The 13432-nt window shown below is 40.0% G+C and overlaps 2 protein-coding genes across 2 annotated transcripts; both read right to left on the bottom strand.

Annotated features, from left to right (window-relative positions):
• Positions 1-1568: 1568 nt before the first annotated feature.
• On the bottom strand, positions 1569-8348 carry LOC120821000 (rho GTPase-activating protein 19). The gene is made up of 10 exons (XM_040179318.2): positions 8125-8348; positions 7547-7803; positions 6638-6718; positions 5923-6132; positions 5610-5836; positions 5212-5298; positions 4692-4757; positions 3484-3705; positions 3308-3400; positions 1569-2986 (listed from the first exon to the last, which is right to left on the bottom strand). The coding sequence occupies exons 1-10, from the start codon at positions 8169-8171 to the stop codon at positions 2888-2890; spliced, it is 1389 nt and encodes a 462-aa protein (XP_040035252.2). The 5' UTR covers positions 8172-8348; the 3' UTR covers positions 1569-2887.
• A 681-nt stretch (positions 8349-9029) lies between these two features.
• LOC120821109 (neuromedin U receptor homolog nmur-2-like) lies at positions 9030-12942 on the bottom strand. The gene is made up of 5 exons (XM_078105007.1): positions 12505-12942; positions 11908-12113; positions 11468-11689; positions 11211-11388; positions 9030-10627 (listed from the first exon to the last, which is right to left on the bottom strand). Exons 1-5 carry the CDS (start codon positions 12563-12565, stop codon positions 10194-10196), a joined length of 1101 nt encoding a protein of 366 aa, XP_077961133.1. The 5' UTR covers positions 12566-12942; the 3' UTR covers positions 9030-10193.
• Between the last annotated feature and the right edge of the window lie 490 nt (positions 12943-13432).

Here is a 13432-nt window from a genome sequence, read left to right as displayed (position 1 = left end):
GCTACCGTTAACTTTAACTAAAATCAGGCAGGAAAGATGCAAGAGGCAACATCTGAGTTTGGGGTTCATCCGTCCTGTTTTGTTGCTTGCCCAACTGGAAACACACACATATGCTGAGCCGTGAATGTCTGTACATGTGCAGGTGTGCAGGTGTACACACACACACACACACACACACACACCGCAGTGTTGAGCTTCCTTCTATGAACGGCTAATTGAAGAGGAGAGAGTAGTGTTTAGGGGTAATGGGGGGTGGATGTTCATCCCTCCACTCTCATAGAGTCGTGATAAGAATGTACACAAAACGCACAACAGGAATCATTCTGCTGCTCTCAAAGCCTGTAGAAGAACATGGCAGCAAATTACGATTAGTTTGGGAAAGGAGGCGTTGCAAAAAACCCAAGCGCTCACCAACAAATGACTCCGATGAGGAAATAGCTGCACTTAATGGAGAAAGGTAGAGACGGAGTGAGGGATTCATTGAACATCATCCTCCAGCTTGTAACCCAACGTTTACACAGACGAAACCGGCTGCTTCTCCGTTGTCTCAAAAAGGGGGGGAAAGCAACAGAGAAGTGCTCAAACAGAAAGGAACCAATTTTAGCATCAAGAAAATTCCACAGCATGCTTCAAATAGTAGTTGTGTCTATTTCGAACTCGGCAGAGAAAAAGAAAGAATGATTATCACGCTGTCCATTGTTGGGAAAAGAAAACTATGCTGAAGTCTACAAAAATATTTCCACCTAGAATTTTTCCCCCTTTTCGTGTGGTCTACATCTGTAGCGTAGACGGAATTCAGTTGCCACTGAAGGTCATTTTAGTGCACACATTCAAATCACATCCCCTCATCATATATGCTTGTGGGTTTGTGTGCACACCAGATGATGTAAAGTTGATTGCAGTATGTCTGAATCATTTTACAGTCATGGTGCTCACTTCCGAGTAGGAATGCTGCATGTAAAACAATACCATTCCTATTGTGGAAGCTGTCTGATGTATATTTACAGAAGACGAGAAAAAGCAGACCCATTTCTCCAGATGTTTACAACATATACTTACAATACCAAACATGCGTTGACATGGACACCATAATGACACAGAGACATTCCTCCTATTGGAGAGCAGCCTATTCTGTTACTATTCACCCTCCAACTCTGTAAAAATACCTTTCATTCAGGCCAATCGCTTACTGCAGACAGTACAGATGTCCTAATGTTCACCTTCAGCGACGTATTGATACTCAAAAAGGTACTAAGATTGGCCATGTTTACTTCAGTTTGTTAGTTAAGTTTAATTATTATTATTATATTTAGGGTGTTAAACATAACGAGTAGTTTACCGGCAGATTTCTCTCATAAGGGTGTCGTCGACAACAGTCTCTGTTTCAGGCAGACGAATCATTTGCAGCTAAACAGCAGCACCTTGTGGTTCCGAATCAGTTATTCATCAATCCCGAAGAAAGAAAAAGTGGCAAAAACGGCAGAGAGTTCATAATTCATCCATCCTACATGTTTAATATAATATATGTATATACATGTGTTAATGTTTCAAATGAAAGGACATGGATCTCGGCTTGATTTCTTTTAATAGCAGTGAGTTGCATAGATTCTCAGTAGCATCAGTTGGCACGTTGACCAAACGTCACAGTATAATTGAGTTGCAAAAGCTTGTAACAGGCGATGTGAGCTACATGTGATCGGAGAGGCCGATATTTTAAGACAATGAGCAGGTTCAAGTTGCACCTGGTTATAAAACCACAAGAAAAGGGAGAAAACGCATTTGTCTTCATTAACCTTTGAAAATAAAAAATAAAAATAGAACAAAAGAATTATACATTTACTTGAAGTAAAAAGTTGAATAATTCTAAAAACATAAATGCATATTAAACCATAAAAACCAATGCATATTAAACCATAAAAAGCAATGCATATTAAACAATAAAAAACAAGATGTGTTTAAAATAGCAGTAGTTTTTAGGTATCACAGTATTCTTTAGTATAACGTGTGGGGTGTTGGGAAGGAAGAGAAAACTATTGATATAAATCATATAATCTACACAAGATGTTGCTTTGGTTTTTAACTGTGTGCCTCCATTCTCTACTTTAATTTACCAATATCTGAATAAATTCTTTATCGGAATTTTAGCATTCACCAAATGTTATCTGGAATTTTAAAGAGGATATCTTTAATACAATGTTTCATTATAAAGAAATGAAAGATATTTTCAATTAAAAGGCACATATCAGATTCAAAGTCAAAGTCTTGTTCCCATTGCATTAAAATTTGAACTAAAGCTACTATAACTTAAAAAGTAAAATTTAAATAGAAAAGCCTGCACTTCACACCGTGTCAATACATATGATACAAAAATAAATACATTTGCAAATTAAAACCTAAATAGCCACAAATTCATTTGAGTAAATGCATCTCACTCGCTGAACATTGTGAACGAACACGGAATAAGGACTTTAAGATGAATGCCGAGAGGCAACTGGTCAATTTCAATGATTTAAAAGAATACATGGAAAATCCTCACTATTGTCTATTTAACCCCTTCTGCGTAGCTTAAGTAAAACTTGATAGACCAAAAGGGAAAGTGAGGCCAGGCTTGTCTGTGGCGAACCACAGCACCAGAACACTCAAACAACGGCACCAGGAAAACCACTCGGCACTGGTGGACGACACTTTTAGGAGGGAACTTTGCTGTCCCAAACATGTAAATGGCATACTTTGACTGCATTGGGATGAATTAAAGATGATTTCTACTCATACGCTTATCCATAGGTGCCCATGGTCATCATCACAGGGGAATATTTTCAGCCTCTGTGACCACAACAGTGGTTGAGGAAGATACGCGGTGCACTTTATTGGTCTGAGATACTCACTCCTACACAGCTGCTGATTTCTCTTGCGATGGGCCGCCGGCTGGAGGACTCCGAGGACTATTTTCTTTCTCTGCTAACACTTGGCTTCCCATCACCTTCCTCTGTTTTGAGAAACAAAAGAACTTTGCTGGGAGATATCCACAGGGTAGAGCGGTATTCATGATGACATTTTACACTCAAAACAAACTAAATGCAATTTAAAATGCTTTTCATCTAAATGCACTGTAATGTTATGGTAGTATATGTAAGACAGTGCCGTCTGACTTTGCAGAGTTTGAGTGTTTTAGTGGTACCAGTAATGTATGAACTATAACCCGTAATTAACTGGCTTTGTCGGTGCAAGCTCACCGTCGGGAATCTGAACAGAACAGAATGCGGCCAAAAAGTAGCGGCCATCGCTGCACACAGTACTGCCAACAAACCTTGATCATTCCACCCAGAGAGCGCGAGCGCCAGTGTTTCCTGCTGAACGCCGTCCGTGAGTCAGCTGAAGGGGTCAAAGGCTGCTTATCAAACTACACAAAAAAAAAAAAACATATTTAGGTGCTGGGTTGCAAAAAGTTGTGTGTGCTCTTTCTCCTTACAATGGGTACCGTACCTGTCTGATGAGCTTCTTCTTTTTGGCGGATTCAGGCATGTTGTTTACCTGCTGGTACAGCTCTCTGAGGGCCGATTCAGTGTAACTTTGGGTCTCACATGAGCTGCTGGTGGAGGTGCTGCGGACTCCACTTCTGATTGTTTTCATGGAAGGAGAAGGGGAGGCAGCTGTGTCAGCAGATGTGTGCCCACCTTCAGTCCCAGAACAGAGTACCAGGTCATCCTAGGAAGGTAAAACGTAACATGTGACCAGTTATTCTAATGTTGTTACCTCACTACAACCCAAAACTCCTTTCAATAGATCATCACAAGAAACATAATGCTGCAGAGTCACACGCCAGCAAACATTGCACCCTGTTTCCCTTCCCATCACATTGTCATATTGGGGAGGGGGGGGGGGGAACTCATCGCCCATTGAAGTTCAAGTTAATTTTATTTTCACAGCAGAAGTGATGTATGGTTTCCTACAGAATAGATCTATACCTTCTTGTTAATTAAATAAACTAAATAGACATATCCTATTTACAACACGGGGTGTCATCAGTATCTTTGCAATTTACAATTCTCCTCTGGTCTCCGTACAGTGCACAGCGGAGTTTTAACCCCCGAACCACGTACACTCACGCACAAACACTCCAGCCGACTGAGTGCACGTCGGAAAATGTGGGTCTCTATACACATTACATCATATACATAAATAAATGAATTTGATAGGTAGACAAAATGCATACTTAATGAATAGATTATTTATTTATCACCATCATTATTGTGATTATTAGGAATTACTTATTCATTTTGCACAGATACACTGTGTAGTTACATAACCTACACAATTTGTGGATAATTGTCATAAAGAAAAATGTTCTGATGTTTAGTTAGATGTACAGTTCAAATAATTGTTCCGTTTGAACAAACAAACGGCCTTCAATGTTGAATACCAGCATGTTATTCAGATATTGTTCGGCAAAATCCTGTGAAAATCACCAGAATGTGAGGCAAGGAACAGACGAGTGTCTTTTGAAAAACTGAATTTAGACAGAAAGTATCTAAAATTAACCAGACACTGAGGCTAATGGATTCAAAAGTTAAAAAGGGGTAAGAAAAAACACATACCGATTGTTAAGATTAATTTATCACAGCTTCAACACTTGGTTATTAAGATGAACTAAGTTAGGAAAAGAATAAATGACAAAGGACCAAAACACTCACCTTCGATTGAAGAGTTTTTGATCCTGTGAAGTACAAGCGGGCATATTCTTTGATGTATGTAGGTGCCTTTAATGGAAGTAAACATGTCAATTATATCCTCCGATGAAAGATTATTGTGAATAATTAATCTAGTGTACCATAGATTCATGTGATTGGTATTGAGTCATGAACTTATTATAAACAATGGTATATTACAGATTTCAGAAAAGTGTACAATATGGAAACCAAACTAATCGTTGGGATCTGAAAGGCTGCTGATGATACAAATGAGCTTTTGTTACCGTTTCTTTCACATGTAAATGCAATATTCTTCCTAATTACCCTGCTTACATTCATTGTAACCCAGGCAACCACTTTGAGATCATTTCAAAAAGGTCATTTTAATGTATTTTGATATCAAATTGTTTTTTATATGAAATTAAATTTAGCTCAGAACATATAAAACCGACCACCTAAACTCATAAAATCCCACGAGCTATTTTCAGACAAGGCGGCGCAGAGAGAGAAGCGAGAGGCATACCTTGAACAGTTTCTGTGAGTGCCTGATAAGGAACGCTGTGCCATTATTCAGTCGCTCGATGTTTCCTTGCAGATCAGAAGCCATCACCTGCGACAGAAAAAGAACAAAAGAAAGCGTGCCAAAATAATTAGAGAAAACATTGATAGTTCATTTGACTGAAACTATTTACAAATTGATTTTCTAGTCCATCAACCATTGAAAACATTTGTCAGCATTATGTAATCCTCATTCGTGGTGTGAACTTGCTGATGAAGAGCGTTATGGGTGAGCGTTTTCCTTAAAGGACACTTAAATGTTCTCTGGATTAATGAACTACCGCTTCACCTCTTTAGCCATCCTACCCACAGGATAGTGGGGACATTTGTAACTTGTGCTTACATTTACATTAAGGCACTTACATTTTTGGGCCAGAGGATGTGTGGGGCAAACATTGTGGCGAGATTGATGGCAGACATCTTGTTGATGTGCTGATTTCGAGCAGTGTGGTACAGCAGGTCCAGCAGCAGTTTCAACAGGCTGCGGTTGGCTGGTGGGAGCAGCATGAAAAGCAGCTGAAAGGCTTCAATCTGGTGTTCCTTGTCGGGCACATTTGTCTTGTCCCCTCTTTCATCAAAGCGAGTTAGCTCTGGACAGAGCAAATAAGAGAATTGTTACAAAAGGGCAAGGGGCACTATATTTTTATTTTCGTAACATTAAATCTGGGACCCACACCTCCAATCTTCAGGTGGGCATGATAGTGTCTGTGCGTGAGCAAAGGCTCCGGCAGCTCTCCCAGATAGGCTTTGAGCAATGTGGCCGCGTCGTTGGGGTGGAAGTCGCCCGTCTCTAGATCGATCTCCGCCCCGCCATTCAGCATCTCCCTGAGGGCCGCCTGTCTTAGGCTGTGGCCCGGCACACGGAACAGCCCCTCCACATGGAGGTCTGAGGGGTGAGAGGGAGAGATGGGGAGAGAAAGCCAAAGCGGTGGGGAAAAAGACATGTGGTGTGTAGACAGAGAGACCCGGAGGGAAGGAGACATAGGGAGACAAAGAAAGAAAGTGATGACAGGGGCCGAGTGAGTGCAGGAAGGAGACAGCTGGAGCAAAGAGCTTTCAGATGAATTATTGACCCAAGCCTTTGCTGCCAGTGGCTATTTTCACTGAATCACATCATAGCTTTCTAGAAATAATCCATGACAACGTGATAATTCACTGCTTTCCAAAGGAGTCAAAGCCCTAAGAGTCAGGATCCCATTCTGATGCTTAACAAATACAATATCATCAAAGTTAATTGTACGTGCAGAGCATGCAATTCAACCAGGTGTATCAAGACAATAACTTATCAGGAAACTACTGCGTTTGTCTCGACAAATATCATCACGGGTACAGATCTGTCTGTCTGTCTGTCTGACCTGATGGTTGAAGATATGCTATTAAGTGATACTCACTTTTACTCAGATATTCAATGAGCTGATAGATCTGTGCTATTCCTTCTTCAGTCAACGGTGCACCGAAAACCACTCCTTTGTCTGAAAGGTAGAACATAGTAGGGTACATTTTTATACTTTACATGTACAATTGTCTTCATTCTCGAACCATTAAACATGCCATTAGATTCATTAGTTCCCTAGAATCGTTCCATCCATCACACGGACCCGCTGCCCCCGGTTAAACATGAGAACTTATGAAGGTTTATGTGAAGACAGAAACTAACAATTACTAAAATGGTCAATGAATACACTTTTTATTAGAGCTGTAACAATTTGTTCATGCATGGATTTGGAGCAAAAAAGTTACTTAAATCACCTTTCAAGCAAAAAAACATTCCCTTGCTTCTGCTTTGCACAATTGGTAAAAATGTGCTGCTTTGCTTGAGAATAACAAGCAATTTGGTGATGTTGCGTTTGGTCATTTTTAATCGTACAAATAATAATATTTATTGATATTATTGATTCATTAAATAATAGAAATTTAAAAGAGCGATATCTACACATTAGCTTTCATGCCTCACCGGCCACATAAACAAAGATATGCAATCGCAATTACATTAAAAGGTACATGCATTCCTGGAATAAACAATCCATATTGAAACGAATAGATACAAGCTAAATCCTAAATGCTTAGGAAGGGTTAAATGAAGGGGTCAAATTTCATCTATTCACTCAGGTGTATCATGATGATATATATATATATATATATATTTGTTTCAAACAAGGTGACATTGCTGGTCTGAATGCAGTAGATAATGTGGGTGATCTGTTGAACATCGGTCCTTTTGTTTATACGTCCTAATGCATCAGAATGACACGATAAAGACTGTGAGCTGCTTAAAGGCTCGTTGTTTTATGTCAGCTCACCTTTGCGTTTATTACGGAAGTTGAAGGAGCGTAGAAAGCCAGTGGCGGAGGGCACCTTCGCCTCCGACTCGCCGGTGAGCTGCGAAAACTCGTCCCCCGGAAGGTCTATGAGACGAGTAATGTTGCTAAGTACCAAATCGGCAAATGCATGTGGATGCTCGTGTCTCAGCCTCTCCACGAAGAAGTCTGGGTTGAAGATCACAGGCTGGCTCATGTTCGGCTTTTCCTGGCTGGTAAACACGCTGCATTTTGTCCCACTGTCAAAGACAACAAAAACAGATATTGAGTTGGAGACTTAATGGGATAGTAAGGTTTAAGACTGGTGCCTATCACCATTTTAACGTAACGTTACGTTACTATCAGCAAACCGAGTGGATTCTCGGTTAGCTACCGTTAAGATAACTAGAATGGCTAACGCTAACCAGTGTGATACTAACGGTAGCGTTATTACTTAAATAGCGTTACTTCAAAAGACATATAGTGCGTTAACAATAACGGCAATGGTTCCAAAAATTACTCTTCGTATGGTAGTTTACGTGCCGGCTCATTAATGGATATATTACACGAGAAAAGTATACCTTCTGCTCAGTTTGTGATTGTTGTGGGCATCATTTCCAGCCGCCATTTTCGTTTTGAATCTTCCGCTGTCTCATCTTTAGTCCCGCCCACCGCGTTGTGATTGGCTGATATACACTTACGTCAAAACCGCTGAACTGATAACGAAGTGATAAGGGCTACACTTTTCCTCATTCATTTAGTCTCATTTTACAGGGTTGCATAACGACATTTTTGTAGTTCTCCCTTTACGCTACACAATAATTAACTAGATAAAACATAAGATGCTCTGTAGTCTGGTGTCATGGCAGCAGATACTTCATGTTCACCCTCCAGTTTTTTTTTCTTCCACTGACAGTCTTAGATTAAATTCGCTGACCCTGTGTAGCTACAACTCCAACATGAATGGCTCCGCTTAAATAGAGTGGCGTAATCTTGACTACAAGTGAACTGCTGCAAGTGGGAGTCTTTTAGTATCCTCTGGGCAGTGTGCAGACTTTACCAGATGTATTTGATGCTCAGTAGTTGGAGGATGTTCTGGGAGTTTTGAACCTCCTGCAGAGCCCTTTTGTCCTGGAGTGTGCACAAACAATGAATGTCTAATGGTTCCATTCAGGAGGCTTCTTCTCTGACATGGCATGGAAAGTTTGCTTTCTTTTGACATATAAATCACAGTTTCCTTGCTAAGGTGGATGTTAAGTGATTGCTGATTCCCCGGAACAAAAGACTGTTCACTTGACCCCCCACCCCCTCGGCTTCATCAATGTGTCTCCTTTTTTTAAAATCTAAAAATCCACAACCAGCTCCTTGGTTTTCATGATACGTTGTTTATGAGCACACTGGAGTATAGCTTGATCTATTAATATATCATCTTTTTATTTAGACTTATACTATGTATTAATAATCACAATCTGCAAAGCAACTATACCGCCTCAAGTTGTTTAATTCTTGTAAAACCATACAATATATGCTTCTAAACTGTGGACAAGTGGTTTAAAGTATTGTGAAATTGAAACTTGAGTAATTGAATGTAACATTCTGCCAATTTAAGTTAGGTGTGTTAGGGAACGGTTGTAAGTTCAGCAGAAAAAGAGCAATTTGTTGAGAGATTCATATACTGACAAAGGCAAAACTGAATGAAAAATCACATATGTCACTGCAGAGTTGAGTGATGATTCTTTGTGGGACTGTTAGTGATCCCTTTCAAGTGCTCATTTGACCTTTTAACCCTTGAGTCAACTATGAGCTTATCAGAATGTTAGTGTAAGTTAACCTGCAGTCCTACGCTTTGTATGTATTTGTATGTAAAAATGTATTTTTAGTTCAACAAACTACATTGTTGTGTTAAGAGAAGGGTTTCCAGTCCACAGAATATTAGTAGGCTGATACAACATTTTCATTACACTTTAAACATAGGCAGGAGAGTCTGCAGCATCAAGTGCTTTTTGTGTCCACTGGTACCTCAGAGGTGATGAAGTTTCATCATTTGGTATTTTTCTGGCAATGGCACTTGCAAAATTGCGTGTAGCAGCAGCAGTGTAGCAGCATGTAGCAACATTTATATTAAGAACGGAGTTGTACAAGGTTTTCTCAAACTATTGAACAATATACTTAATACTTCAAACCCAACATAGAAATAAACACTAGCATATTTTACCCAGTACTTTCAGTGTGTCATATCACACTTGACATTGAAGGTCTTCACATCCATCACTATAATTTAAGCTTCTAAGCACCACACATACAAATCCTAACCCCATTTCAGGCACGAAATAAACAGAAACAGAAAAATGACAGCCTACAACTACATTCTGAGATACTGAGTAGGAAAACAATCATTTCCTTTTTTATAGATAGATGTTATTGTTAAAACCAAAATATGTTCCAAAACCAAAAGGTACTGTAATGGTTGAGCTGGATATACTATATATGTATATATGTATATACATATGTATACAGCATGTATACAGTTCTACAGCATGCCCTGCGAAATACACACACATATATATATATATATATATATATATATATATATATTCTTTTCAATAATACAGCAACAACAACTGCACGAGGGGCAACAAGAGATAACAATTCAGTTCGCTTGTCGCTGCTCTTCTTGAAAGGGGCTTTCATGGCTATTTCCAATTTTAGGATTGGTTTGGTCAGAGATTGTGTTTCTCTTCTTGGCCATGTTTGCTCCATAGCATTTACCAGAATTCTTCTTAATGGCTGTTGTGCTTGCTTCTTCAATAGATGTTCTCTGACGCATGCTTCCAAATTTCCAGTAGCAGTGAGACCTGAGCCTACCCAGAGTTCTACAGCATGCCCTACGAAATGTGCGGGAGGAAATGCAGAAGAGCAGCGGGTCCAGAGCCCCGTTGATATACCACAGTGGAAGAGACAAGTACGATTTCAGGATTGTGTAGACGGAATGGACCGTGTCGGACCACACCACCACGTAAACCTGCATCAGCGACGAGGCAATGTCCGGAAAGTTGCAAACAAAGAAGGCCACCAAAACCGCACCTGTAAGATATAAAAGAGAAGATGTTAATTGCTTTCGCTCAGGTTTAGGGATCTTTATATTAATTGCATAAATAAGCAATTTTGAGCATAATTTACCTTAATGAACGGCGTCAAAAATTTGGACAGATCTGGACACTATATCAAGAAGCAAGTTAACTAAGTATGCCGTGCAACACTCATGCTCTTACTAGACGTGAAAAGTTGACAAAAAACAGTTTTTTTCAGCACCCCAGCCATAGATGAATTGTAGACCGTGATGGACAACGAATCATATGCAGACAAAGAAATGCTTTTTGCCAACCTAAACCTAATTTTAACTTAAAATTACTGAAACTAATGATGATTTCTGTGCAATTTATTCATTGTCTGGTTTGCAGCCCAGAGAGAAAGAAGTAACAAAGGGTCCATCATCACCTTCTTGCAAAGGCGTGGGAAATTGGGTGTCCCAATTTCTAGAGTCACTGGACACTAAGACCTTTAAACGGTCTTCATCCGGCAATGGATATATCGATAGGATATACCACAGCACTTGTGAGATTTGCTATGCCACAACCTCGAGAATGTGTAATTTCCCCAGGCTCACCCATCAGTTTAAGAGCTCTCTTTTCATTCAAAAGTAGCTTTCCATTCTGATGGCACTGAATATCTCGTCTTCCTTCTGGATCCAGCCGGGTTATACCCATATTTCTCCTTTGACGTCCATTCCGCATCAGGTGGAGCAGGATGAGCAGATAGAGAATACAGATGGAGACCAGTGGGACCTGTCGGAGAGGCATGTTGAGTGCCTGCGTTATGAATAAGGTAATTATATAAAAGCCTCTCAAACAGCACTTATCTTACCAGAAAGAAGATTCCCGCTCTGATGAGCAAAGCACCTTTGTAAATATGTGCAGGATCCGGCTCTGTCATCTCACACATGGTGGACACGTGAAAGGCGTCTGCTTGTGTAGCGGCAGTGTAGTCCAGGATGCAGGCAAGAGCCTGGTCATAGACCAGAGCAAAGGGCACCGCCGAGACCAGAGAAATGATCCAGACTGCAAGGAGGGACGGCAGCCGAAACTTCTGTTGGAACAGAATATACAAAAAAAGAACACGTCAAATAACTGCTGTGTTCTTTTTATTGCACCATATCCTGCAGGTTATCTTTGTACTTTAGAATGAACAAGGAACATGTGTCATATGCATTTTGGGAAACATCGTTCCAAAGCATATCAGGGCTGGAAAAATGGTGGAAACATTATAAAGCTTTTTAGAATTTAATCTTTTTTGCAAAAACTTACCTTCAAGTTGGAGACGGACCACATCGTGTGGCAAATGGCTGCGTAGCGCTCAGTGGTGAAGGTCATGATAACCCAGCTTGTGGTGGCACAGTACACTTGACGCACCATGAAGTAGACTTTGCACACTGTGCGGCCCAGACGCCATGGGTAGCTCTCCCAATAGTATCGATACAAAGTCACCGGGAGGGTCAACAGCTGCAAGATGTCTAAAGTTCAAAGGAAAAAAAAAAGGAAATTTAGGGGAAATTGTGTTCTGTAAAATCAGTAGATGTTAATAGACATTAAAACATAATAACAATAAAGTGTCTGTTTTACACTTAGTTCCATCAGAATATTTGTACATATGAAAAAGTTCAGATTAGTCAGATTTTTCATAAAGTGCATGAAAATTCAAAGCATCACGAGCCAAAATGTGGTTTGTGTCACACATAACAAGAAGAAATAGTGGAATCAGGCCTGTTGTAGACGAAATACAATACACCTGCATACATGTCAAACAATGTAAAAGCTAAAACAAACCAAATCCATCTACCACGTTACAACTTTTGGGCGTGTCATTGGTATCCCCCTTGAATGGAGCGGGAGGGCCTAGTGTACCTGATATGACCAGGCTGATGAGGTAGAAACGAATGGCACTGACTCTCATTTGAGCATCCATGAGGAGGGTCAGTAAGCTCACACCATTGAGTGTAACCTGTAGAGCAAGTGGGAGCAATTTGTAAGAATGAAAAAGTCTAGGTTAGTTTTCTCTCAGCGTATAGCTAACATTGTGTGACTACCATTTAGCTTCGTTCTATTCCAATATACCAGTGATGTCATTTAGAAGGTAATATTGCTACTGTGTGAAGTGTATCCAGTAAAGTGACTGTTCATACTCCAAAGAAGAAAATGATGCTGTAGAAAATGGTCATGGGGACAGCTATATTTAGGGGCTCCCTTTTGGAGACACCTATATCAAGCTGAGGCTTCTCACTTGGGGTGACATTACAGGTGAAGAGGGAGGAAATCTGCTCCGAAAGGTCCATGGTGTGGCAGCTGGTTGACGAAAGAGAATAACGATTCAGAGAGATGACGTATAAACTCACACCTGACTGTCTGGGGTTCTTTATAATAACAATGAATATAAAAACAAAACGAAAGCTTAAATAACTTTTGTTGTAATTTAGTCTGCTCTTAAATGTGTGTTGCCCTTCTCTTTTCTTGGCGTGCAGAATTCAGTAGAACAACCAGCCAGAAGAAGATAAGTGGAGGGCCGCTGCTTGCAATTTCATCCCACTGGGATAATCTTAAACGGCCTCTCGATTATTATCTCTGAGAGAAGAAAATGAGAAAAGATGAATCTCGCAATTAACAATTCCACGTTCTTCCTTTTTTGTGGAGAACATAATTTCTCAAATGTGCACTAATTCCTTCTGGCTCATTTTGTTAATTTATAATAATAAATATAATGTTGATAGCATATACACTATTTCTATACCTAAAGACACTGTGATTTTCAGATGCAGTTGTCAAAAAGCATTGCTCA

This window comes from Gasterosteus aculeatus, chromosome 6 (genome assembly GCF_964276395.1).
Source record: "Gasterosteus aculeatus chromosome 6, fGasAcu3.hap1.1, whole genome shotgun sequence".
Taxonomy (NCBI): domain Eukaryota; kingdom Metazoa; phylum Chordata; class Actinopteri; order Perciformes; family Gasterosteidae; genus Gasterosteus; species Gasterosteus aculeatus.
The sequence above is the reverse complement of the archived record's forward strand: the minus strand, read 5'-3'. Positions and strand labels throughout refer to the sequence as shown.

Bases quoted from the DNA above. Each gene is read 5' to 3' on its own strand.
- LOC120821000 (XM_040179318.2), bottom strand. From the start codon at position 8,171: ATGGCGGCTGGAAATGATGCCCACAACAATCACAAACTGAGCAGAAG. The intron at 4,758-5,211 runs GTATGCCTCTCG...CTTCCATTAAAG, and splicing joins ACTCACAGAAACTGTTCAAG to GCACCTACATACATCAAAGA. The intron at 3,706-4,691 runs GTGAGTGTTTTG...TTACCTTCCTAG, and splicing joins CAAAAACTCTTCAATCGAAG to GATGACCTGGTACTCTGTTC.
- LOC120821109 (XM_078105007.1), bottom strand. From the start codon at position 12,565: ATGGATGCTCAAATGAGAGTCAGTGCCATTCGTTTCTACCTCATCAGC. The intron at 11,690-11,907 runs GTAAGTTTTTGC...CTGTTCCAACAG, and splicing joins GGTCCGTCTCCAACTTGAAG to AAGTTTCGGCTGCCGTCCCT. The intron at 10,628-11,210 runs GTGAGCCTGGGG...TATATCTTACAG, and splicing joins GAGAGCTCTTAAACTGATGG to GTGCGGTTTTGGTGGCCTTC.